This window comes from Triturus cristatus, chromosome 12 (genome assembly GCF_964204655.1).
Source record: "Triturus cristatus chromosome 12, aTriCri1.1, whole genome shotgun sequence".
NCBI classification, from domain to species: domain Eukaryota; kingdom Metazoa; phylum Chordata; class Amphibia; order Caudata; family Salamandridae; genus Triturus; species Triturus cristatus.
The window spans coordinates 582181082-582204091 of NC_140595.1; the positions used below are offsets into that span (position 1 = coordinate 582181082).

Genomic DNA, 23010 nt, shown 5'->3' on the forward strand with positions numbered 1-23010 from the left:
GTGACACGCGATGGCGTGCACGTCAGGGCACGTTGGTTTGAGTTCCCCAATAAATACTACGTCACGCATGCACGTAGGCAGAAGCGCCACGGCTGCGGAGACGAAGGTTACACCACACAAGTGTCTCGCGTGTTCATTGCACTACGCGTGTTGGGCCTACCCTGTGGGGGTCATAAGCACAGGCCCCCAGCGATACTACAAAGTGGCGACGAGAGTGGGCGTGCCCCCGCTCCCGCTCCGCACGTCCGGTTGGTGTGGCGGCCGTCAGCGCTCCTCGCTCGCGGTGCTCGTGCCCCGCCGGAGCGCGCTGCTGTCCCCGCGTCCCAGGTCTGCTAAGGACGTGCGCGGAAGCGCCGGAGCGCTCCGTTTCGACTGGTTGTTCGCGCTGGGGCCGTCTCTGGCATCGGCGCCCCAGCGCGCTTCAGTGACCTCTCGTGCTCTGCCCCCCCCCTGGCCTGTGGAGCGCGAAGCGCCTGTCGTGCCCTGCCTCCTGCCTACTGCTGTGACGGATAGCGCCACCTTGCCCACCAGCTGCCTGGAAGGTAGGATCAAGTGCCCTGCGCCTGCATGAGCCCTCAGTCACGTGGGGCACGGAATCAGTTGGCCCACACATCCCTGCTGTCCTGGAGGCCCCCTCCCCCTGGGGAATCTGACACTGCCCAAGGGTGAAGGTCCCGCCGTCCACGTGGAGGCCACTGCAGGGAGCCCTCATTGTCCTGGGGAGGAGAAGGTCGCGCCCAGCGCTAGAGCACACGTGAGCAGGAGGTCCAGTCCAGCGCAAGCCACGCACGTGCCAGAAGGTCTCGCCCAGCGCTAGAGCACACGTGAGCAGGAGGTCCAGTCCAGCGCAAGCCGCGCACGTGCAACATGGCGACCATCCCGCCAATAGAGCCATTCTCTGTCGAGGGGTCCCCATCGACGGTAGCGGCCCGATGGAGAGACTGGGAGGACAGAGTGCGCATCTTCTTCGAGGCCACGAAGGTCCACAGAGATCAAAAGCGCGCAATGATAATTCACCTAGGTGGGAAGGAAATTCACAATATAGTGAAGACGCTTGCGGAAGCCACCCCCAAGACGCACACGACGCTAATAGCAGCGCTCAACGAATACTTCGAGCCAATGGCAAACCGCGAATATGAACGCTTCATATTTCGCCAGGCGCGCCAATTGCCGGAGGAGTCGCTTGACAAATTCTACGCTCGTCTAAAGAACTTAGCGGCCACCTGCGGGTTTCGGGACGAGACGGAGGAGATAAGAGGCCAGATAATACAAGGGTGTGCGTCCGTCAAGCTGAGGGAGAGGATCTTGGAGGAATCCGGTAAGCCCCTAGCTGATATCCTGACGATGGGCCGAACGAAGGAACTGTCCAAAGCGCGCGCTGCGCACATGGAGGCGGCCCTGCAAGTGCCAGTAAAGACCGAGCCGGTCAACGCCGTGGCAGTCAAGCCCAAACAGAGGTGGCCCCGACGAAGGCCAGGCCAGGCTGCTCAAGAACAACCAAAGTCCTGTGGGTACTGCGGTGGCTCACCCCACACCCCGTCTGAGTGCCCAGCGCGAGGGACCAAGTGCAGAGGGTGTGGACGCTTCTGTCACGTTCCGCTGTGGCTCCTGTAGATCCGAATGAAGCACAAGGGTTCCACCTCCCGACGTACCTGGCTCTGGTTATAGAGACACAGAGTGCCAGGGCAATCAGGCGAGGGAAAGGACTAAAACGGGGTACCGTGGGAATTGGGAGTCCTGCAAAGAAAGAACAGAAAAGAACATAGGATATAACCACAAGGTAAACTACTCTCAGTTAGGTCTCACTAAGTGTAGCTGCCAAATGTGTCACTTCATGCATACCATGTCCCCTTAGGGACGAAGCCTTCCCTTCAGACTCGAGAGGACCAGCCCCCTCCAACACTCGTAAGATCTAACAGACCTTCTTCCCCTTTGTTCCCCTGTCGGTTCCCCCCGTGGCGCTACTAAGCGCTTCTGAAATTATGTACAAGAGCCCTAATCCCAAAGTCACTAATCCAGCATTGACATCATGTATAGAGTTAGCGCTTGCTGTGCCCTTGCCTGCATGAAAGGGAGTACCAAATGTCTCGTATGCCGGGTTCCCTTCCTCCTCCTCTCTGGCAACGAGAAACAGTCCTGAACAGAGCCGACCCCTCCCTAGGTCCCGAGATACCTGTTTCCTTTGCCGGAATCTCACAGCGTCGTCCTCGGCTCCTGAGGGGAGTAGAACCGCTCCTTACCTAGTCCAGTCCTGGGGTCTAGAAACGCGGCGACGCTTACGTCAGCGTCCCGCGTGTGGTTTCGTGAAGCCGGAACTGGCTTCCCTGATCCGAGTACCTCGTTCAGTCCTGAGGTCTTGAGACGCGGCGACGCTTACGTCAGCGTCCCGCGTGGGGGTTCCGTGAAGCCGGAACTGGCTTCCCTGATACGTGTACCTCGCGGCGGCACTCCGCCACAACCCGGTACTCTCCGAAACTCGATAACAGACGCGAACACACGCGTCTTCCTCCTTCTCTGCTGGGCGTCTTCTCCAGCACCAACCACCTTCCAGTATTACGCGCCTCGATTGGCTTGCAACGCGCGTATTTACCACTTCTGGTCACGCCTCCATACAGCCGGGGATTCTGGGGGATGTAGTCCTCCTCTGGCTGTACCTTCGGTAGGCGCCCTAGATCCGCGCCTGACAGTATGCCCCCCTTCCCGTGCGCCTCCTAAGACCAGGCTTGTCCGGGAACCGGGTGTGGAACGACCGCACCGCCTCCGGCGCGTGGACATCAGCTGCCGGAACCCAGGAATCCTCCTCCGCCGAGTAACCCTTCCAAGCCAGAAGATACCACAGCCGACCCCTCCGGATTCGGGAGTCCAACACCTTCCTCACCTCGTACTCCATCTGGCCGTCACGATAGATCGGCGGGGCTGCCACCCTCCGAGCCCCCACCGCCGGCTTCAGTAAACTGCAGTGGAACACCGGATGGATGCGCAAAGAGGCCGGCAAAGCCAACCTATACGCCACTGCTCCCACGCGACGAACCACTGGATACGGACCGATGAAGCGAGGATGGAAAACGCTGCGCAACTTGAAGCGGAGGTACTTCGTGGACAACCATACCCTGTCGCCCGGGCGATAGGATGGTCCGTCCTGCCGATGGCGGTCAGCCCAAGCCTTGTACAGGCCCTTAGCTCTCTCCAGATTCGTCCGGAGGTGCGCGTGCAATTTCCCCAGAACTTGTAACTGGGCCGCCAGAGCGGGCTGGTCCCGCACGTCCGCGGGGAAAGACAACGGAAGAACCTTGGCGTGATATCCGTAGGTAGCCCGAAAGGGAGATTCCCTGATGGAACTATGCCAAGCATTGTTGTAAGAAAGTTCCGCCAACCAGAGGAGTGATACCCACGAGGCGCTTGCTTCCTTGGAGTAGCATCGTAGGTACGTCTTGAGTGTTTGATTAAGGCGTTCGGTTTGGCCATCCGTCTGTGGGTGGAAGCTGGTGGACGTGGCCACCTCCACCTGCAGGGCCTTACACCATGCCCTCCAGAAGCGCGCGATGAACTGCGGGCCTCTGTCCGAAACGATAACTCTAGGGAATCCATGTATACGCACCACTTGAGATAGCAACAGCTGAGCGGTCTGACTGGCAGAGGGTAGATTTTTGCACGGCACGAAATGCCCCATTTTGGTGAGGCTGTCTACCACCACCATGATCGCATCGCAACCCTGGTCCATCGGTAGGCCCACCACGAAGTCGAGGCTGATGTTCTGCCAGGGCCCCGCGGGAGTCGGCATCGGGACCAACTTGCCTTTGGATTTTGAGCGGTCCCCTTTGGCTTGGGCGCACACGTCGCACCGTTGTATCCATTGACGGACATCCTTCTTCATGTGTTCCCACCAGAAGTGACGTTGTAGGAGATGAAGAGTCTTCGTACACCCAGGGTGACCTGCTATCAGCGACTCATGACACCATTCGAAAGCCTGACGCTGCAGCGCCACTGACGGGACAAACAGCCGATCCCGAAAGAAAGGCAACCCTCCTTTCATTCTCCTCTCTGCTCCCTGTTCCTCCCATTGTAGCCATTGCGTCAGAGTTCGGTGTGTCCTTACAGTGTTCAAAAACGTGTCTGCCCTGATCCCACAGATCACCTTTGCTGGGGGTATAATGGCCTCTAGGACCTCCCGACGAGCCGTATGTCCTCCGGATTGTCGGGAAAGCGAGTCAGCTTTTACGTTCTCCGAACCGGGTCGGAAAGTGATGACAAAGTCAAAACCTGCGAAGAACAGCATCCACCGCATCTGCCGTTGTGTGAGATGTCGGGCTGTCTTTAGGTATTGTAAATTCCGGTGGTCCGTATACACCGTCACAGGATGCGTAGCCCCCCACAGGTAGTGCCTCCATTCCTGAAACGCCTTTCTCACGGCTAGCAGCTCTTTTTCAGCGATCGTGTAGTGTGATTCAGCCGGGGTTAATTTCCTGGACAGAAAGGCTATGGGATGCAGTTGACCTGTCCGTGCCTCCCGTTGCGAGAGTACCGCCCCCACTGCTATGTCAGAAGCGTCCGCCTCTACTATGAATGGTACGTCGGGTCTGGGGTGCTGCAGAATCGGGGCGGTAGTGAACGCTTGTTTTAGCTCACAGAACGCCTGCATAGCCTCTTGGGTCCAGGAGAACTGGTGTCCTTTCCTTAGCAAGCGGGTAAGTGGAGAGACGAGCTGTGAAAAGTGAGAGATGAATCTCCTGTAATAGTTCGAGAAGCCCAGGAAGCACTGTACGTCTCTCACTGTCTTGGGGATAGGCCACTCCTGTACCGCGGACACCTTCCTCTCAGCCATACTCAATCCTAAAGGACTCAGGACCACCCCCAGGAACTCCACCTTAGAGACATGAAATTCGCATTTGCTCAACTTGCAAAACAATTTGTTCTCTCCCAATTTGTGTATGTTAGAACCGGCGGTCTCTAGTTGGCAGAGGTATACACTTCTGACAAATAGGGACCAACCAACTCTAGTCAGGGAAAGGGGATTACACACTCAGATAACCCCTGCTACCCCCTTGGTAGCTTGGCAGAGCAGACAGGCTTATCTCAGAGGCAGTGTGTTAAGCATTTATGACCACATACAGTAATAAAGTGAATACACTACAGATGGACACGACACAGAAGTTATTATAAAAATAGTATTTTTTATATAAGGCTTAGCACAAGACCAAATAACGACAAAAATATACCACAGTCTTAATAAATACTCTTTGGAAGGAAAAATAATAGTTCAAGTAAGGTTTCTTCTTGGCAAATAGTTCTTTAGCAAAGTATTCTTCTGAGCACAGTTCTTTGGCAACAATGTAACCCCCACAGGAGTCACACGACGTCGAGTCTACAAGATTCCCAAGGTTCGGCGTTGACCGCGAGGAGCGCTACGTCGAGCCTGGAGTCGCAACAGACCCCACAAGTACAGTACCTTGAGAAACGAAGAAAACGAGGATCCACGGCGTCGAGATGTCGGCGTCGAGGTCGGCGTCGATCGCGCCTCGGAGTCGGGTCAATCCGCAGCGGTGTCGAGGGATGTCGGGCCGGAGCAGCGCTCACGGCGTCGAGAAGGGCGTCGAGTCGATGCGATCAGCAGCGGCGTCGGGACGGGGTCGCTGGGAGGTAGAGCTGATACTCACTCCTCACTGGCGTCGATACCGGCGTCGAGACGGGGTCACTTGGAGCCGGGGCCGATACCCACTGCTCCCTGGCGTTGCTGCTGGCGTCGAGACTGCAGATTTTCCCTTGTGTACTGGAAACAACACTTTCCAGCAATTCAGTAGATGGTGAAGTCCTTTGGCCCTGTGACTTCAACAGGAGACTGGCACTCTTCCAGTCCTTGGAGATTTCCTAGCAAGTGTTCAGAGAGTACACACCAAGTTCCTCTCTCCTTGTTCCTTGGCAAAAATAAAGAAGCAGCTTTCAGGTTCCTCCACAGCAAAACAGCACTCTGGCAGAAAGGGGAGGCAAGTCCTTAGATCAGCAGGCTTCTTGTCCTTGGTACAGGTTTCCTTGTCAGAAGTGATCTGAGTTCTTGGTTCAGGGGTCCTTCTCTTATACCCCTTTTTCCCTTTGTCCAAGCAGGGCGATTCCCACCATCTCAGGTTTGTTGTGGGTGTTGCCAGGCAGAGGCACCTGGCCTATTCACTGAGCAGGGCAGAGTCCTCAGCCGCCCAGCAGGAGGCGGAGCCAGTATTGTCACTGGCAGGAGCAGGGCTATCAGTCGCCCAGCAGGAGGCGGAGCCAGTATTGTGTCAGGCAGGGCAGGCTACTCTTCCCTCACTCTATGTGTAAACGCCCCATTCACCCCACACTGACTCACTCAGACCTCTGGAGCCACCCAGCCCCTGACACACACACCAAACCAGCAGAGACCGGTAGATAGTTGGACAAGAAAATAGCCACTTTCTAAAAGGGCTATTTTCAAACATAGAATTTAAAAACCATCCATCCTAAAGGGTGTGTTATTAAATTCTGAGTTCAGGGATACTAAACTCGACTTGCTACCATGCTCCCTGAGTCAGATAGATTATAATGGAGTTAATAATCAGTCTGCCCAGTCTGGCCTATTGGAGGCAGGTAGCCCTTCAATAGTGAAAAACGAAAATGGCTGTAATTCACTATTAGGTCATGCCACACACATCAGGGCATGACCTACCTTTTACCAACAATGCACCCTGCCCTAGGGCCTACCATAGAGGTGTCTGAAATGTGGCAAAGTGAAGGTTTAGAGACTGGTAAGTAGGTTTCCTTACCAAGTCGACATGGCAGTCAGGGACTGCACGCAGGCGCCGCGGTGGCAGGCCTGAGACACATTTTACACGCTGCTTCTGTGGGTGGCACAACCAGTGCTGCAAGCCCACCAGCAGCAGTTAACTTACACGCCCTTGGCACACGCAGTGCACTAGACTAGGGTCTGAACAGTAAGTCAACCAAGCCAATCATGGTAACACCAATCAATGTAACAATTTAACATAGGGAGCACTTGCACTGTGGCACTGATCAGCAGTGGCACAGTGCCCAAAGCAATAAACCAGCAAAAACATCGTAAACAGAGGAGGCAAACAGAAAAAAATGGAGGAGAGACTCATGCCAATGATGCCAGGTCTAACAGTGTAGTATCTGCGAAACATGTAAACTGTGGTCTCTACGATCTTTGGAATATATCAATATATCATCGATGTATACCACAGCTGTTCTATCGATGTACTCTTTGAGAACGTCATCGAGAAAGTATTGGAATGCCGCCGGGGCGTTACACAGCCCGAACGGCATTACTCTATACTCAAAAAGTCCATATCGCGTCTTGAACGCCGTCTTCCACTCATCACCCTCCCGGATCCGGACCAGGTGATAGGCCCCCCGCAAGTCCAACCGGGTGTAAATGGACGCCTCCTTCACCTGGTCCAGCAAGACAGGGATGAGCGGAAGAGGGTAGCGGTTACGCACCGTGTTTTTGTTCAAAACGCGATAATCGATGCACGTCCTCAATTCGCCATTGGCCTTTTTGATAAAGAAAAGAGGCGACGCTGCCGGAGAACGGGAAGGCCTAATGAAACCTATGTCCACATAGTGCTCCAAGTACTGTCGTAGGTGCTCGGTCTCCGGCTCAGATAAGGCGTACACTCTGCAAGAGGGCATGATAGCCCCGGGGATTAATTCTATTTGGCAGTCATAACTGCGGTGGGGTGGCAAAACTTCCGCCTTACTCTTGCTAAACACTTCCCTGTACTGATCATATACCGCGGGGAGTACTGTCTCTTTCTCCGCGGCCGTGAGAACGTGATACCCCCGGGTAAGGGCGAGAAGATGTGTCCGGTGCGCGTCAGCGCATTCCCCTTTACAATGCTCGGTCTCGAATTCCACCGTTTTTCTCTTCCAATCTATCGAGGGATTATGGGTGGTTAGCCAAGGCATCCCTAGTATTACCTCATACTGGGGTGCCTCGATGATATTTAGGGCGACCTCTTCCACGTGATCCCATAGAGGACCTGGTTTGGTCAGAGTCAGGGCTTCCGTGACCTCAGTGATGGGCCCTGATACCAGAGGCTTCCCATCGACCGCCCATACCGTTTCTGGACTAGTTCTCGGGATGCGCCTTAACCCCAGCCGCTTCACCAACCCACTATCCACAAAATTCCCTGTGGCCCCGGAGTCAACCATGACTCCGACCTCATGGTCTTGTGATCCCACCGTCAACCGCATGAGCAGCGTGACGTGTGATTCTGAAGCGATTGATTCGATGACCGCCAAAGAGGGCAACTGCAACGCACGGGGTACGGATACCCGAACGCTCTGTTCTGAAGCCAGGGCGTCTGGGAGGGGGACCTGCATTGAGGTCACCGCCACTTTCTTCAGGCCAGCATACCCACTCTTCTTGGGTTTTGAGGGACAGTCCCGAACATAGTGGCCCTTCTTGCCGCAGTACATGCATAACCCGGCTTGTCTGCGGCTTTCCCTTTCCGCCCTAGATAACGGGGCCCGGATTGCCCCCACCTCCATGGGTTCCGCCTGGGTATCAGAAGGGGTTCCGGTATTCCTGATCCCCCTCTCGGATTTCTCTATCGGGGCATACACTCTCTCTCCCCTCCGTTCAGACAACCTATGATCGAGTCTCAACGTGAGATTCATCAAATCTGTATACGTGGAGGGCTGCGGATCTATCTGGGCCAGTACGTCCTTCATGTCATCGCCCAAGCCTTGGTAATAGAGGGACATTCTTTTTTCCTCGGGCCAGGCCGTTTCAGCAACCAGACGGTTGAATTGGGTCAGGTACGCGACCAAATCCTGTTTCCCCTGTCGGAGTCTCAACAGTTCCCGGTCAGCTGAGAAAGTGGTGGCCCTTCGATCAAATACCCTCTCAAACTCGCTTCGAAAGGCGTTCCAATCCGACAGCATGGGGTCGTCGTATTTGACCAAGGGCACCGCCCAGTTGGCAGCGTCCCCAGTCATATACGAGATGGCAAAAGCCACCCTAGAATGGTTAGATGGAAAGGAAGCGGGTTTGCACGAAAAATGCAAGGCTATTTGCGTCAGAAATGTTTGAATCTTGAGAGGATCCCCCGAGAACCTCTCGGGGCTAGCCAGGGGAATGGGAGGAGAAACATTCACATGTATGGGAGATGACGACGGAGAGGCGTCAAACGGATTTCTACCCTGTCTGTCCACCCTGTCTCTTAGGGCGGCCGTTTCCGCCTTTGAGGCGGCCAATTCCTGTTGCACAACCAGGAGAGCCTGTAACACATCGTCTAGTGACGCCATGCTTGTGCTTTATTCGAATTCACAGGAGTAATATCTTGGGCGCGTAATTCTGTCACGTTCCGCTGTGGCTCCTGTAGATCCGAATGAAGCACAAGGGTTCCACCTCCCGACGTACCTGGCTCTGGTTATAGAGACACAGAGTGCCAGGGCAATCAGGCGAGGGAAAGGACTAAAACGGGGTACCGTGGGAATTGGGAGTCCTGCAAAGAAAGAACAGAAAAGAACATAGGATATAACCACAAGGTAAACTACTCTCAGTTAGGTCTCACTAAGTGTAGCTGCCAAATGTGTCACTTCATGCATACCATGTCCCCTTAGGGACGAAGCCTTCCCTTCAGACTCGAGAGGACCAGCCCCCTCCAACACTCGTAAGATCTAACAGTCCTTCTTCCCCTTTGTTCCCCTGTCGGTTCCCCCCGTGGCGCTACTAAGCGCTTCTGAAATTATGTACAAGAGCCCTAATCCCAAAGTCACTAATCCAGCATTGACATCATGTATAGAGTTAGCGCTTGCTGTGCCCTTGCCTGCATGAAAGGGAGTACCAAATGTCTCGTATGCCGGGTTCCCTTCCTCCTCCTCTCTGGCAACGAGAAACAGTCCTGAACAGAGCCGACCCCTCCCTAGGTCCCGAGATACCTGTTTCCTTTGCCGGAATCTCACAGCGTCGTCCTCGGCTCCTGAGGGGAGTAGAACCGCTCCTTACCTAGTCCAGTCCTGGGGTCTAGAAACGCGGCGACGCTTACGTCAGCGTCCCGCGTGTGGTTTCGTGAAGCCGGAACTGGCTTCCCTGATCCGAGTACCTCGTTCAGTCCTGAGGTCTTGAGACGCGGCGACGCTTACGTCAGCGTCCCGCGTGGGGGTTCCGTGAAGCCGGAACTGGCTTCCCTGATACGTGTACCTCGCGGCGGCACTCCGCCACAACCCGGTACTCTCCGAAACTCGATAACAGACGCGAACACACGCGTCTTCCTCCTTCTCTGCTGGGCGTCTTCTCCAGCACCAACCACCTTCCAGTATTACGCGCCTCGATTGGCTTGCAACGCGCGTATTTACCACTTCTGGTCACGCCTCCATACAGCCGGGGATTCTGGGGGATGTAGTCTTCCTCTGGCTGTACCTTCGGTAGGCGCCCTAGATCCGCGCCTGACAGCTTCAACCACTTTGAGAAAGTGTGCCGATCGAAGAGCTTCCCGAAAGCCCCGCCAAGCCGTCAACACGGTAGAGGAAGGAGGTCCGGGGGCCAGCGACATGGACGACGATGAAGAGGAGGAAAAAGTCATACACCGGGTACACATGATAGGCACGGCGGCCCGCCGGACTAGGAGACTGCCGCAATGCAGCATCCGAGTAGGGTCACAGGAAGTCATGACGGTGGTAGACACAGGAGCCAGCATCAACATCATGGCCGCCGCGATGCACAGATCCATGCGCCCACAGCCCACGCTCCAGCCCTCGACAATCACGGTGTTCGCCTATGGACAGGAGGAACCGTTAAAGGTACGAGGAAAGTTCAGGACGGTGATATCCCATGGGACGAGGTCAATCACGTCGAATGTCTACGTCACCGAAGACGGGCAAGGCATGCTCCTGGGCTGTCGGGCGGCAGAAGATCTGGGAGTGGTAACGTTCGCGTTTGGGGTACACCAAGAATCAGTACACCACACCGTGGAGGAGTTCGAGGAAATCTTTCAAGGGATAGGCAAGTTCCGGGGCAAAGAAGTCCACCTGCATATCGATCCCACTGTCCAGCCGATAGCCCTCCGGCATCGCCGCATAGCGTTCCACCTCAGGCCACTGGTGGAAGCGGAATTGAAGAAGCTAGAGGCAGCGGGGATCATTGAGAAAGTATCCGGACCGACCCCGTGGGTGTCGCCAATTGTCGTGGCGAAGAAACCCAAGCAGCCAGGCGCTGTCAGAATATGCGTGGACATGAGGCTCCCCAACGCTGCCATCAAAAGGGAGCGACACATCACCCCGACCATCGATGACATCGTCGGGGAGATGGCCGGCGCCAAGTGGTTCTCAAAGCTGGACTTACGCTCGGGGTATCACCAGTTAGTTCTGGACGAAGCGTCCCGGAACGTAACCACGTTCTCCACCCATGTAGGTCTGAGGCGGTACACGAGGCTGAGCTTCGGGGTGTCGAGCGCTGCGGAGATATTCCAGAACGTAATACAAGAACTGATCGCAGGAATCCCCGGAGCGATCAACGTCAGCGATGACATCATGGTACATGCCAAGACCGTAGCGGAACACAACGAGAGACTGGTGCAGGTGCTACGACGCATACGAGACGCAGGTCTCACACTACATCGGGAGAAGTGCGAATTCCTGTGCCGGAAGATCCAGTTCTTCGGCTACACCTTCTCGGCCGATGGGGTCAACCCGGATCCGGACAAGGTCAAGGATATCAAGGAGGCAGCCGCCCCTGCCAATGTCACGGAGGTGAGGAGTTTTCTAGGAATGGTGAACTACTGTGGCAGGTTCATCAAGGATCTGGCGAACCTCACGGCGCCACTGAGAGAACTCACAAAGGAATCAACCCCCTGGACATGGAACAGTGACCAGAATCGAGCGTTCGAGGAAGTCAAACAGGCACTCTCAGAAGCCACGACGCTGGCCTTCTTCGACCCGGCCAAGCTGACACAGATCGCTGTCGATGCCGGTCCAGTCGGGCTGGGCGCGGTCCTGCTGCAACGGAAGACAAGTGCCGAGGAATGGGCCCCGGTGGCTTTCGCCAGCCGGTCACTCACTGAGACGGAGCAGAGATACTCCCAAATAGAAAAAGAGGCGATCGCCATTCATTGGGGGTGTCGTCACTTCCACCTGTATGTCTACGGCAAACCTTTTGTTGTGACCACAGATCACAAGCCACTGGTATCCCTGTTTGCGGGCACCTCCACTAAGCCGCCGCCAAGAATCGAGAAGTGGATGTTGCAACTGCAGGACTATAACTGCAAGATTGAGTATCAGCCGGGTGCGCGGAACCCGGCGGACTACCTATCTCGCCACCCTCGTACAGCAACTCCAAAAGAAATGAAGGAGGCGGCAGAAACAGAAGAGTATGTCCGGTGCATCACGGCGCGGTCATGTCCCCGGCCAGTGTCCATGGCTAGCCTGTCTCAGGCCACCAGTGAAGATGAGTGCCTACAAAGAGCAAGAGTGGCGGTCCGAGACAACAGCTGGACCTGCGCCAGAGAGGAGTGGAAGAGCCTGATGCCTCAGGCGAAGCAGATAATGGAGAGCCTGTACCATGTGAGAACAGAACTGACGGAAGACGATACAGGATGTTTGCTGAGAGGCCACCGGCTGGTCATACCGACGTCCCTCACCCAGAGAGTGGTGGATCTGGCCCACATCGGTCACCAAGGCATGGTCAAGACTAAGTCAAGGCTCCGAACCAAGGTGTGGTTCCCTCTCATGGACGAAATTGTGGAGGCCACCGTTCGAGAATGCCAGGCGTGTCAGTTAACCGGAGAAGTGCCCCGGCCAGCCCCCGTGGTGATGGAGCCTCGCCCGAGGAGGCCCTGGTCAAAGATCAGCGTCGATTTTGGCAGCTTGCCAGACGGACGGCACACCTTGGTGGCCATAGATGATCACTCCAAGTATCCGGAAGTGGAAATACTGACTGTTCTGAGTGCTCAGGAAGTAATCCCGAAGCTCGAGAAAATCATGGCAACACACGGTATCGTCAAAGAGATCAGAACCGATAATGGGTCACCTTTTCAGAGCCAAGACTTTGCGGCGTACCTACAGACTCTCGGGGTTCATCACCGGCGAATCGCCCCTCGATGGCCTCAAGCGAACGGAGAAGCTGAACGCTTCATGAGGACACTCAACAAAGTGATACGGATTGCCCACGAAAAGAGCCAGTCTGTGGAACTTGCCATTTTCACATTTCTCCGCAGCTATCGCCAAACGCCCCACTCAATTACGGGAGTAGCACCGGCGCACCTGCTGATGGGGCGGGTTGTCACCGACTCAATACCGCATCACCCAGAATGGAAACCCGAAACTCCCAATGACAGTGCCATTGATGCGCATCGACGTGGAGCGTTTGCTCAAGCCGACGCCCGCCGGCGGGCTGTGTCCTCACCACTAGCCCCAGGTGACAATGTACTGATCCGCAATCGGATGCCAGGGGGCAAGTTTCGTCTGAACTTTGAACCTCAGCCCTGGACCGTGGAGAAAGTCAGAGGCACGTGCGTGACAGCCCGGAAAGGCGCCGAAAAGATAACGAGGAATGTTTCATACTTCAAGAAGGTTCCAGTGCCCTCTGGAGTGGATGAACGACGCCAGGACAGGGCCATGAGGGACATGCCGCGAGAGGAGAGACTCTTAGAACTCGAGGGCCAGGCGAGTGGAGGAGCGGAGTCCACAGGTCATGGATTTGACACAACGCAGCACCAGCCAGAGAACTTGCCACCCGAAGCAGCTGGCGTGCCTGAGACCGGAGAGAGCGGCGCAGATGGTGACTCCGGGAGTGGAGGTCAGGATGTTGCGGTGGACCGTGGCGGCGTGCGATATGACCTGAGGCCGCACCCCGCGCCCTCCTGTCAGTTACGTGACTACGTCAAGTAAGACTGTTTAAGTTTTATTTGTTAGAATTTCAGACTGCAGATGCCGAGGGCAGAGGTGCGGGACACTATGAGACCTGTTGTCCATACCTTAGGGTGCAGTCACGAATCTGGGGTTATGCTATATTTTGTTTTGTGTGTTGGGGAGGAATGTAGTGTCGCGATATCATCCCTGACGTGACACGCGATGGCGTGCACGTCAGGGCACGTTGGTTTGAGTTCCCCAATAAATACTACGTCACGCATGCACGTAGGCAGAAGCGCCACGGCTGCGGAGACGAAGGTTACACCACACAAGTGTCTCGCGTGTTCATTGCACTACGCGTGTTGGGCCTACCCTGTGGGGGTCATAAGCACAGGCCCCCAGCGATACTACACCTTCCCGGGCAAAAAAGCAGCCGCACCGAGCACTTCACAGGTCTTTAAAAGACCATTTGCATGTTAATGAGGCCTCGCTGTTGCTTCACCTCTTCTAAGAGCCCCTGCAGCTCCACTCTGCCTATTGCTTAAAGTTCAGCCCCCCCCCCCGAAATTTTTGCTCAGCCCCCCCCGAAATTTGGCTCTAGTTGCGCCTCTGCCCCCACCCACACACACACACACAATGTCCACACCTGTTTCGACCTCCTGTCACAGTGTTACAAGGCTCTTGACTATAAACTCAAGGTAGCAAAGTCTTAATTTTATTTAAGCTTAAAAATATTTACATTTGACAAGATGGAGTCGCATCCAGAATGATGGTATCCATCACCCTCATATGTCGCTTTGTAAACAACCATACCAATTTAAATCTGGAAGGGTGATGAAAATGGTAAATGAGAGATAAGGGAAATTGTGTTGAATAAAGTAGAACACATCTTCCTCCTTTAAAAGTATATAGAAAATAATGCAAAATATTTCATAAGCCTTATTCCTGAATGATTCTCCAAGATGATGTGGTGTAGCGGTCTAGCGTTTGCAACGCGTGACGTCACCGGACGTCCGGCGGCGGCCATTTCCCGAGGCATTAGAGCGCCGAATTCAAGGTAGAAAGAGCTCCGCTCCCGCGAGTTGTAAGAATAAACATAGTGCACCACGAAATAGCGTCAGCGTGATCCTTGCAGCAGGTATAGACCCAGGCACATCATTACAATGGCGACGAGGTGGTGAAGGGGTGTCACACACACACTTTGGACCCAAGCCACGGAAAGAGCGGGATACCCAGCTGAACTCGCCACGTGTACGACCGCGGGAGCGCGGCAGAGAAGCGGGGAAGGCGCCAACAGCCACGGGCGAGGAAATTTGCGTGCCAGACGCACCAGGCTCCTGCAACCGGCGGGAAAGGCCCGTAGCAACTGTTACCACGCCCCCTGGAGGGGGAAGAAGGTACGTGCTGTGATCACCAGGCCGGGAAGTGGCCAGCACCCTGGAGGAGGTCAGCGGCAGTCCCGCGGCGAGTGGGGAATCCAGCCAAGAGGAGGACGAGAGGAGCAGAGACGTCCAAGAAGAGGGGACACCGGACAATTCCACACCGGTAGGAAGGCGTGCCGGCGGCAGGGAGAAGATGACCTCTCAGACATTCTCATTGACAAATCCAGTGCCCTTCTTGGCTAAAACAGGGGAGCCCAAGATGCCGTGGGAGGTCTGGAAAAGGTATTTCTTAAACTACCTCGCAGCCCTGGAAGAAGAGGGCGAAGCTCCGTTCACGAAGAAAATTCTCCTCCATCATCTGGGCCCAGCAGGGAAAAGAGTGTACCAAGACCTGGTGAAGGAAGATAGAGCAGCAGCAGACGATGATGTGTTCCGACACGCAATAGAAGACCTGGACGCCCATTACCGCCCGGTGGTATGCACAGCAATAGATCGGTATAACTTCTACCATAGGAAACAAAATAAAGGGGAATCGGTCGATGAATACGTGGCAGCCTTACAGAAACTGGCCCTAACGTGTTAGTTTGGTACCCTACAAGAAGACCTAATAAGGGATCAAATCATCATGCACACGGAGAATACCGCAATCCAAGAGAAGCTGTGGACGAACGGCGACGCACCATTGAAGACCGTCGTGGCCTTACCTTAGTAAAGAAAGCAGAACTGACCAGGAGGTGCGCGGAAGCGGCAAAATGCGAAAGCCACCCAGAGCTAGCGGTATGCAAAGTGGAAGACCGGAAAACCACAGACAGCAAACAACCGGCATGGCAGCAGGGGACACGGAACTATAAAAAGTTCAATGCCAGAACGACAAGACCACAAGGGCAAAGGCAGTGGAGCAAGACTGCCTGCTACAGGTGTGGCAGCGGCACCCACACCGGCAGCAACAAGGGAGGCCCGGCATTTGGCGCCAAACGCGCTTATTGCGGACTCATAGGCCACTATGAAAAGGTGCGCAGAAGGAAGACCCCGAGGCAAGAGGTGAAGTACGTAGCACAAGGGGCACGCGAAGAAGACGAAGAAGAGCACAAGGAAGAGGACGAGGAGATCCTGATAGTGGAGGAACAAGTACTGGGAATAGAGAGCTCAGCGGACAAGAAGCCGAAGTGCGAAATGACGATAGGTGGCATAAGAGTCACCATGGTAGCGGACTCAGGATCGCCCTACACGATCATACAACGGACGATATGGGAGGAAGATTTCGCAACAAGCACGGTGTATTACTTGAGACCCACTGACATTCATCCGGTAACGTTCACGGGTGAGCCCATACCCATGGTGGGATATTGTCCGCTGTCCTTCGAGTTCAGGGGCCAAACATGTGATGGAAAACTGTATGTGGCAGAGAAGGGACCATCGGTATTGGGCTGGAGAGACCAGGGAGCTTTAGGAATGAAGCTGAACCCAGGAGGGCACATGCAAGTCCTCATGACCGAAGACGGACCAGATCACGACGCCCAACGATGGAAGGAAGAATTCCCGGAGGTGTTCAAAGACTCCATTGGCCGCATGGCGAAGTTTACGCATAAGATCCAGCTCAGAGCGGGTGCTCAACCGGTGTCCCACAAAGTGCGCAACATTCCATTCCGAACAAGGGCTGCAGTACAAGAAGAGCTACAGAGGTTGGAAGACAACGGCGTGATAGAAGCGATCGACAACGCGGAATGGTTGGCCCCCTTAGTGGTAGCGCAGAAACCCAATGGGAAGGTGAGGCTATGTGTCGATCTAAGGGAACTGAACAAGAACATCGTGGTGGACAAGTTCCCACTTCCCAGGATCAACAAAATGTTAGCAAAAACCCAAGGGGCGCATTGGTTCTCCACTATAGACTTGACGTCCGCCTACCACCAGATCTCCCTACATGGATCATGCAACCACCTGACGTCGTTCATTACGCCGTTCGGGTGCTACAAGTTCCTGAGGATGCCATTCGGACTTGCCTCAGCGGCAGCAGTCTTTCAAAAGTTGATACACAGGTTGTTCCACAAGAAAACAGGTATCCAATACTTCCAGGACGACATCTTGGTGATGGGAACCTCCAGAGCGGATCACAACAAGAAACTAGCGGAAGTCTTGACTGTGTTGAGGCAGAACGGGCTCACAGCCCAATTGGACAAATGCAAGTTCGGAATGAACACAGTCACGTACTTAGGGCACGAGATAAGTCGGCACGGCATAGAACCCAAGGCGTCCAACGTCGCAGCAATCAAGGAACCCCCCACCCCAACGAACAAAGAAGATGTCCGAACCTTCCTAGGGATGGCGGAGTTTTATAGCAAGTTTGTACCACACTTCGCTTCCAAGACCCATCAATTAAGGTCGCTCCTCAAAGACAAATCCATGTTCCAGTGGACGGGAGATCATCAACAAGAATTCGAGGAAGTGAAAAGACACATCAGCAAGGCAGTGCCCATTCACGGATTCGACCCAAACGCTCCAACCATGTTAACCACGCCAGCGACCGAGGACTAACGCAAAGGACCCCAGATGGGGCGATAGCCACGATTAGTTTCGCGTCCCGAGCGCTAGCCCCGAATGAGAGCAAATTCAGTGTCATTGAAAAGGAAATGCTGGCGGCAGTGTGGGCGATGGAGAGATTCCGACAATTCCTGTTGGGCGGTAGGTTCCTGCTACGCACAGACCACAAGCCGTTGGTGAAGGTCCTCACGTCGTGTGGGCATGAACATGCCACTCCACGAATTGCGAAGATGACGCTCAGGCTACTGGACTACGTCTACGATGTAGAGTACCTACCAGGGCACAAGAACAAAGTGGCGGACTTCCTGAGCAGAGCAGCATCCAAGGAAGCCTCGGAAGTCCAGGACGAAGGCGGATGGGAAGACTATGCGGTAGCATTCACCGGTGATCACGAAAGAGCAATAAGTGCCCAAGAATGGGAGATGGAATATGGAAAGGACGAGAAATTGAGTGCCATAAAAGCGTACGTAACGAACGGATGGCCGGATAAGAGATTGCTGGAGGAAGAGTTGAAACAGTATTGGGAAGTAAGGGAAGAACTGTCCGTAGGAGACAAGCCATGGTTCCTGCTACGCGGCAACAAAGTGGTCCCTCCGTCCTCGTTGAGGCAACGCATTGTAGCCATCACGCATGAGGGCCATCTGGGTATAGTGAAGACTAAATGGAGGGCTAAAGAGGACTACTGGTGGCCGGGAATGGACATGGCAGTGGAACGCCACGTAAGATCATGCGAGCAGTGTAGCAACGCGGACAAGACTCAGAAAGTGTTGAGGCCGCCTGTGGGCCGATATGAATGTCCGGAAAACCCATGGGAAGAGATTTCCATCGACATCCTGGGACCCATAACGGACACCAATGATATCCAGAAATACATCACAGTGGTTGTAGATCGCTACTCCAAGTGGCCGGAAGTCCACGTAGCGAACAACGCGGAAACAGAGACAATCCTAGAATTCCTGACGGAGGTCTTCATAAGGGAAGGAATCCCTAAAGGGATCCTGAGTGACAATGGCCCGCAATTTACATCAAGCAAGTGGGAAACCTTCATGGACAGGAACGGCATCACAGTTCGGCACACCCCGATATACCATCCCGCCGGGAATGGAGCGGCGGAAAGATTCAACCGGGTGATAATGGGGTCGGTGCAAGCAGCGATCAGCCAAGGAAGCAACTGGGAAAAGGAGCTGAAGCGGCTGATGTGGGCCTATCGGATAACGCCCACTACAACGGGGTACAGTCTGTTCCGAGTGTTGAGGGGAAGAGAGCCCTTCACGAAGGACAACGTGGCCTGGAAACGCCTTACGGTCCAAAGCCATTGGTCCCCAGCTGTAGTGCGCAGGAATTTGGAGAAAGCACAGACAGTGTACACGGAACACTACGATAGGAAGCACAACACTAAAGAGGTCGCACTTGAGAAGTGGGAATGGGTAATAGTTAAACTACCTATCCAGAAGAAGAAAGGAGACAGTAAGTTCACCCCCCCCCTTTCCAGGTGATGGAACCGTATTCAAGATCAGCCCTTCTCAGTGATGGGAAGATATGGTCACAAGACCGCATGGCGAGATGCATGCCTACGGATGGGAGGAAGACAAAGGAGGTGTCAAACCACACCGGAACACCCAGCGTAAGGAGGAGCCCAGCGGCAGAACGGGAGAGTCCCCAGGGAGGAGAAGAAAGAAGTCCCCAGGCAGGAACAGGACACGGAGTCAGTGAGGAAACGAGTGGTCAGGAGGCAGACACCCAAGAAAGGACAGAGAGAAGAGTGGGAAGAAGCAGGACTGGAGAGCAGTGAAGGGGCACCCAGCCCAGGAAGCGTTGTCACCACTCCGAAAGTGGGGGAAGGCAGTAAGTGGACACGGCAAGGAAGAAGAATCATACTGCCCCGGAGGTTCGGGGAGTTCAGCATGGACAACAAGTAAGACTGTATATGTTCCAAGGGGTTGTTAAGTTTTGTGTTGTTATAAAGGGGGAGATGTGGTGTAGCGGTCTAGCGTTTGCAACGCGCGCCGCGTGACGTCACCGAACGTCCGGCGGCGGCCATTTCCCCGAGGCATTAGAGCGCCGAATTCAAGGTAGAAAGAGCTCCACTCCGGCGCTCCCGCGAGTTGTAAGAATAAACATAGTGCACCATGAAACAGCGTCAGCGTGATCCTTGCAGCAGGTATAGACCCAGGCACATCATTACAGATGAAGTTCTGATTCTTGAAGATGATGTAACACGTTGGGCAACTGAAATTTCAGAAGAAATTACGTTGTCAGTTGAATCTTGATTTAGAACAACCTGTTCTGGAGCATGGGTAAGATTCTCTGCAGGTAGGACAGAAGGTAAATTGTTCTTCCCTTCGTCTCGTGAATCACAATCTACATCAAGGGCATAGTGAACCACCCGCTGTACTAGCTAAAGTGGGGGTGCTACTGGAACAGATTACATTGTTTTATGGCCCTTCTTAACATTTAACTTTGGCTCGCAGTTCATCGCAAGTCAGAAGTTAAAACTAATAAATTCCACAAGAATAAATTATGATAACACAACTGTGGGATTGGAACCAAAAGAATACCTAAAAGCAGCCTAAAACGTTGACAGAGGGAAAGACAAACTATAAAAATGACAAAGAAATAAAGAAGAAACCAATAGAGTGAGACATCACAAAGGAAAGCAAGTAGAATGCAAATAATGAAGGAAGGAAAAAGGAAGTATGTAGCAAAGAGGGTACAGATGAACAAAGAAAAAAGGTGTAATATGAAACAAGCATTGGCATAGCCAATAGGTCTCGCCTTTGGGATGTTATGTGTTTAGCCAGAACTTTTGGGTATGTTGTAGAGCATTGTGGCTGCTGTGCATCATGTTGAAAAGTTATAATAAAAAGTGTTAAGCATTTTTGTTACCTTTATACAAACCAAGACGACATTTTATACAACTAAACCTGATTAAAAAAAGATTTTAACATAAAAAAATGTCTTCTAGTTTTTTTGTACTTGCACTGCCCGCAACTTCTTCCTGCCTGTTCTCATGCTTGTTTGTTATCATTTTTTTGTTATGGGGGAGCGGGACATAAATAACCCGGGAGTGGAGGTTGGAAAACAGTAATTTATTAGAAAACAAGCAGTGGACGGACACTCTTCTGTACATGAGCATAATGTATCACATTTGCTTTCTTTTTAAAATACCTCATCTACTCAAACTGAATTATGTCGCTGACGTATAGGTGCAAACATGTTGCATTGATCTTCGTGTAAGAAAATTGATGGTGCCTCTCTGTGAGTGGCAGATTAATACTACGAATTGGAAATCCACTTGAAATGCAGAGGTCCTTATAGACTACATCAGCACTTACTTCACCAAATATGATCTCTTTGCATACCGTACACTCTACTCAGTGCTACATAAATACACTCCACATAATACCACTCAGTACCGCATAATTACACGTCACATAATTACTCTATTCAATGAAACATAAATACAATCCACATAATAACACTGTGCCACATAATTAAACGCCACATAATTACACTCTACTCAATGCAACATAAATACACTCCACATAATAACACTCAGTGTGACAGTTACACACCACATAATTACACTCTACTCAATGCAACAAATGCACCCCACATACCACTCAGTACCACATAATTACAAGCCACATAATTACACTCTACTCAATACAACATAAATACACTCCACATAATAACACTGTGCCACAGAATTACTTGCCACAGAATTACACTCTACTCCATGCAACATAAATACACTCCACATAATACCACTCAGTGTCACAAAGAGTGTGCTGCAATAACACATAGTGCAGCAGGCGACCCACTTCTCTTTGGTTGCACGGAGAGGACAGAAGCCTGAGCAGCATGCGGAAGAGTAGGGTGGATGAAGCAGGCAGCGGAGAGGACAGAAAACTAAAGAGAGAGAGGCCAGAGGACTGAGCAGGCAGATAGCCCACACGGATGAACAGGGTGGATGAAATAGGCAGCAGGGGAGGACAGAGCAATGAGCAGGCAGAGAGCCCACGTGGATGAGCAGGGTGGCTGAAGCAGGCAGCAGAGAACATGGATGACTGAGCAGGCAGAGGGGCCAGAGGGCTGAGTAGGCAAAGAGCCCACGCGGAAGAAAGAGTAGGATGGATATACCAGGCAGCATAGAGGACAGAAGCATGAGCAGGCAGAGGGGTCAGAGGGCTGAACAGGCAGAGTACGTGTAAGGATGGGGGAAGCAGGCAGCAGAGAGGACAGAAGCCTGAGCAGGCAGAGAGGCCAGAGGGCAGAGCAGGCAGAGTACATGTAAGGGTGGATGAAGCAGGCAGCGGAGAGCACAGACGCCTGAGCAGGCAGTGGGGCCAGAGGGCTGAGCAGGCAGAGTACATGTAAGGGCGGATGAAGCAGGCAGCAGAGAGGACAGAAGCCCGAGCAGGCAGAGGGCGTGAGCACGGTGCAGCCTGAGCAGTGTGAGCAGGCAGAGAGCAAGGGACCACACTCACTGTTGCATGAATTCATTCTCTGCATCCAGGGGTAGATGGGCGTGGGGCCCTTGTCCTCCTCTGGCTCCCCGAAGAGGCTCTTGCCCTGGGCGCAGTCCGGCTTTAAGTGCAGCGGGGGCTCGTCCAAGCTGGGCAGCGGGCAGGTGGGCTCCTTGTCCCGGTAGAAGCCGGCCGCCCCGTACTCGCAGGCAGACTGTCTGTAGGCTGCGCCGGCCATCTGGTGGTAGTAGGCAGGGGCCGGGAAGCCCTTATCCTGCACCCCGGCAGCACCGTAGGTGGCTGGGAAGTGCCTGAGGGGGTCCCCACAACCCGAGGTGGAGTAGATGGGGATCTGCCCCAGGAAGGACTCGTGCCCAGTAGGAGCAGGCAGAGACACCGGGAAGGAAGAGTTCACGGAGAAAGCGCTCATCTGGAGGACGGAGCGGTCCGTGGCTGCCTTTATGATTTGTTGTGTTTTATAGGGCAAGTGCTTTAGCTATTAGTACTTTATCGGAGATTGGGTTTTAGCTGAAGGGGGGTGGCTGTCTGCCAGTGAGGGATAGAAGGAAACAGAGCCATTTGATCCGGACGCTGACCAATAGCGAGAGCCCGAGCTTGCAAAACAGCACCTATGAGGCGAGCTGCAGGGCACCGGGGACCCCCATCACACCAGCAACCTTCCTTCTACACACAACCAGAACCCCTCCTTACCAAATATGCGTCCCTGCCACAGATAAATCTACAGCTTCCAGGCTGGCCCAGGGAAGGAAGGGGCTGCGGGGGTGGCGAAGTAAATGTGCTTG

At 53.7% G+C, this 23010-nt stretch overlaps 1 protein-coding gene across 1 annotated transcript; it reads right to left on the reverse strand.

Moving 5' to 3' along the window:
- Window positions 1-19878: 19878 nt before the first annotated feature.
- LOC146776311 (homeobox protein Hox-B6-like) lies at window positions 19879-22637 on the reverse strand. Its single transcript, XM_085637110.1, has 2 exons — window positions 22229-22637; window positions 19879-19967 (listed from the first exon to the last, which is right to left on the reverse strand). The coding sequence occupies exons 1-2, from the start codon at window positions 22635-22637 to the stop codon at window positions 19879-19881; spliced, it is 498 nt and encodes a 165-aa protein (XP_085493236.1).
- Window positions 22638-23010: the final 373 nt, after the last annotated feature.

Bases quoted from the DNA above. Each gene is read 5' to 3' on its own strand.
- LOC146776311 (XM_085637110.1), bottom strand. From the start codon at position 22,637: ATGAGCGCTTTCTCCGTGAACTCTTCCTTCCCGGTGTCTCTGCCTGCT. The intron at 19,968-22,228 runs GTGAGTGTGGTC...CTGAAATTTCAG, and splicing joins GAGAATGAATTCATGCAACA to TTGCCCAACGTGTTACATCA.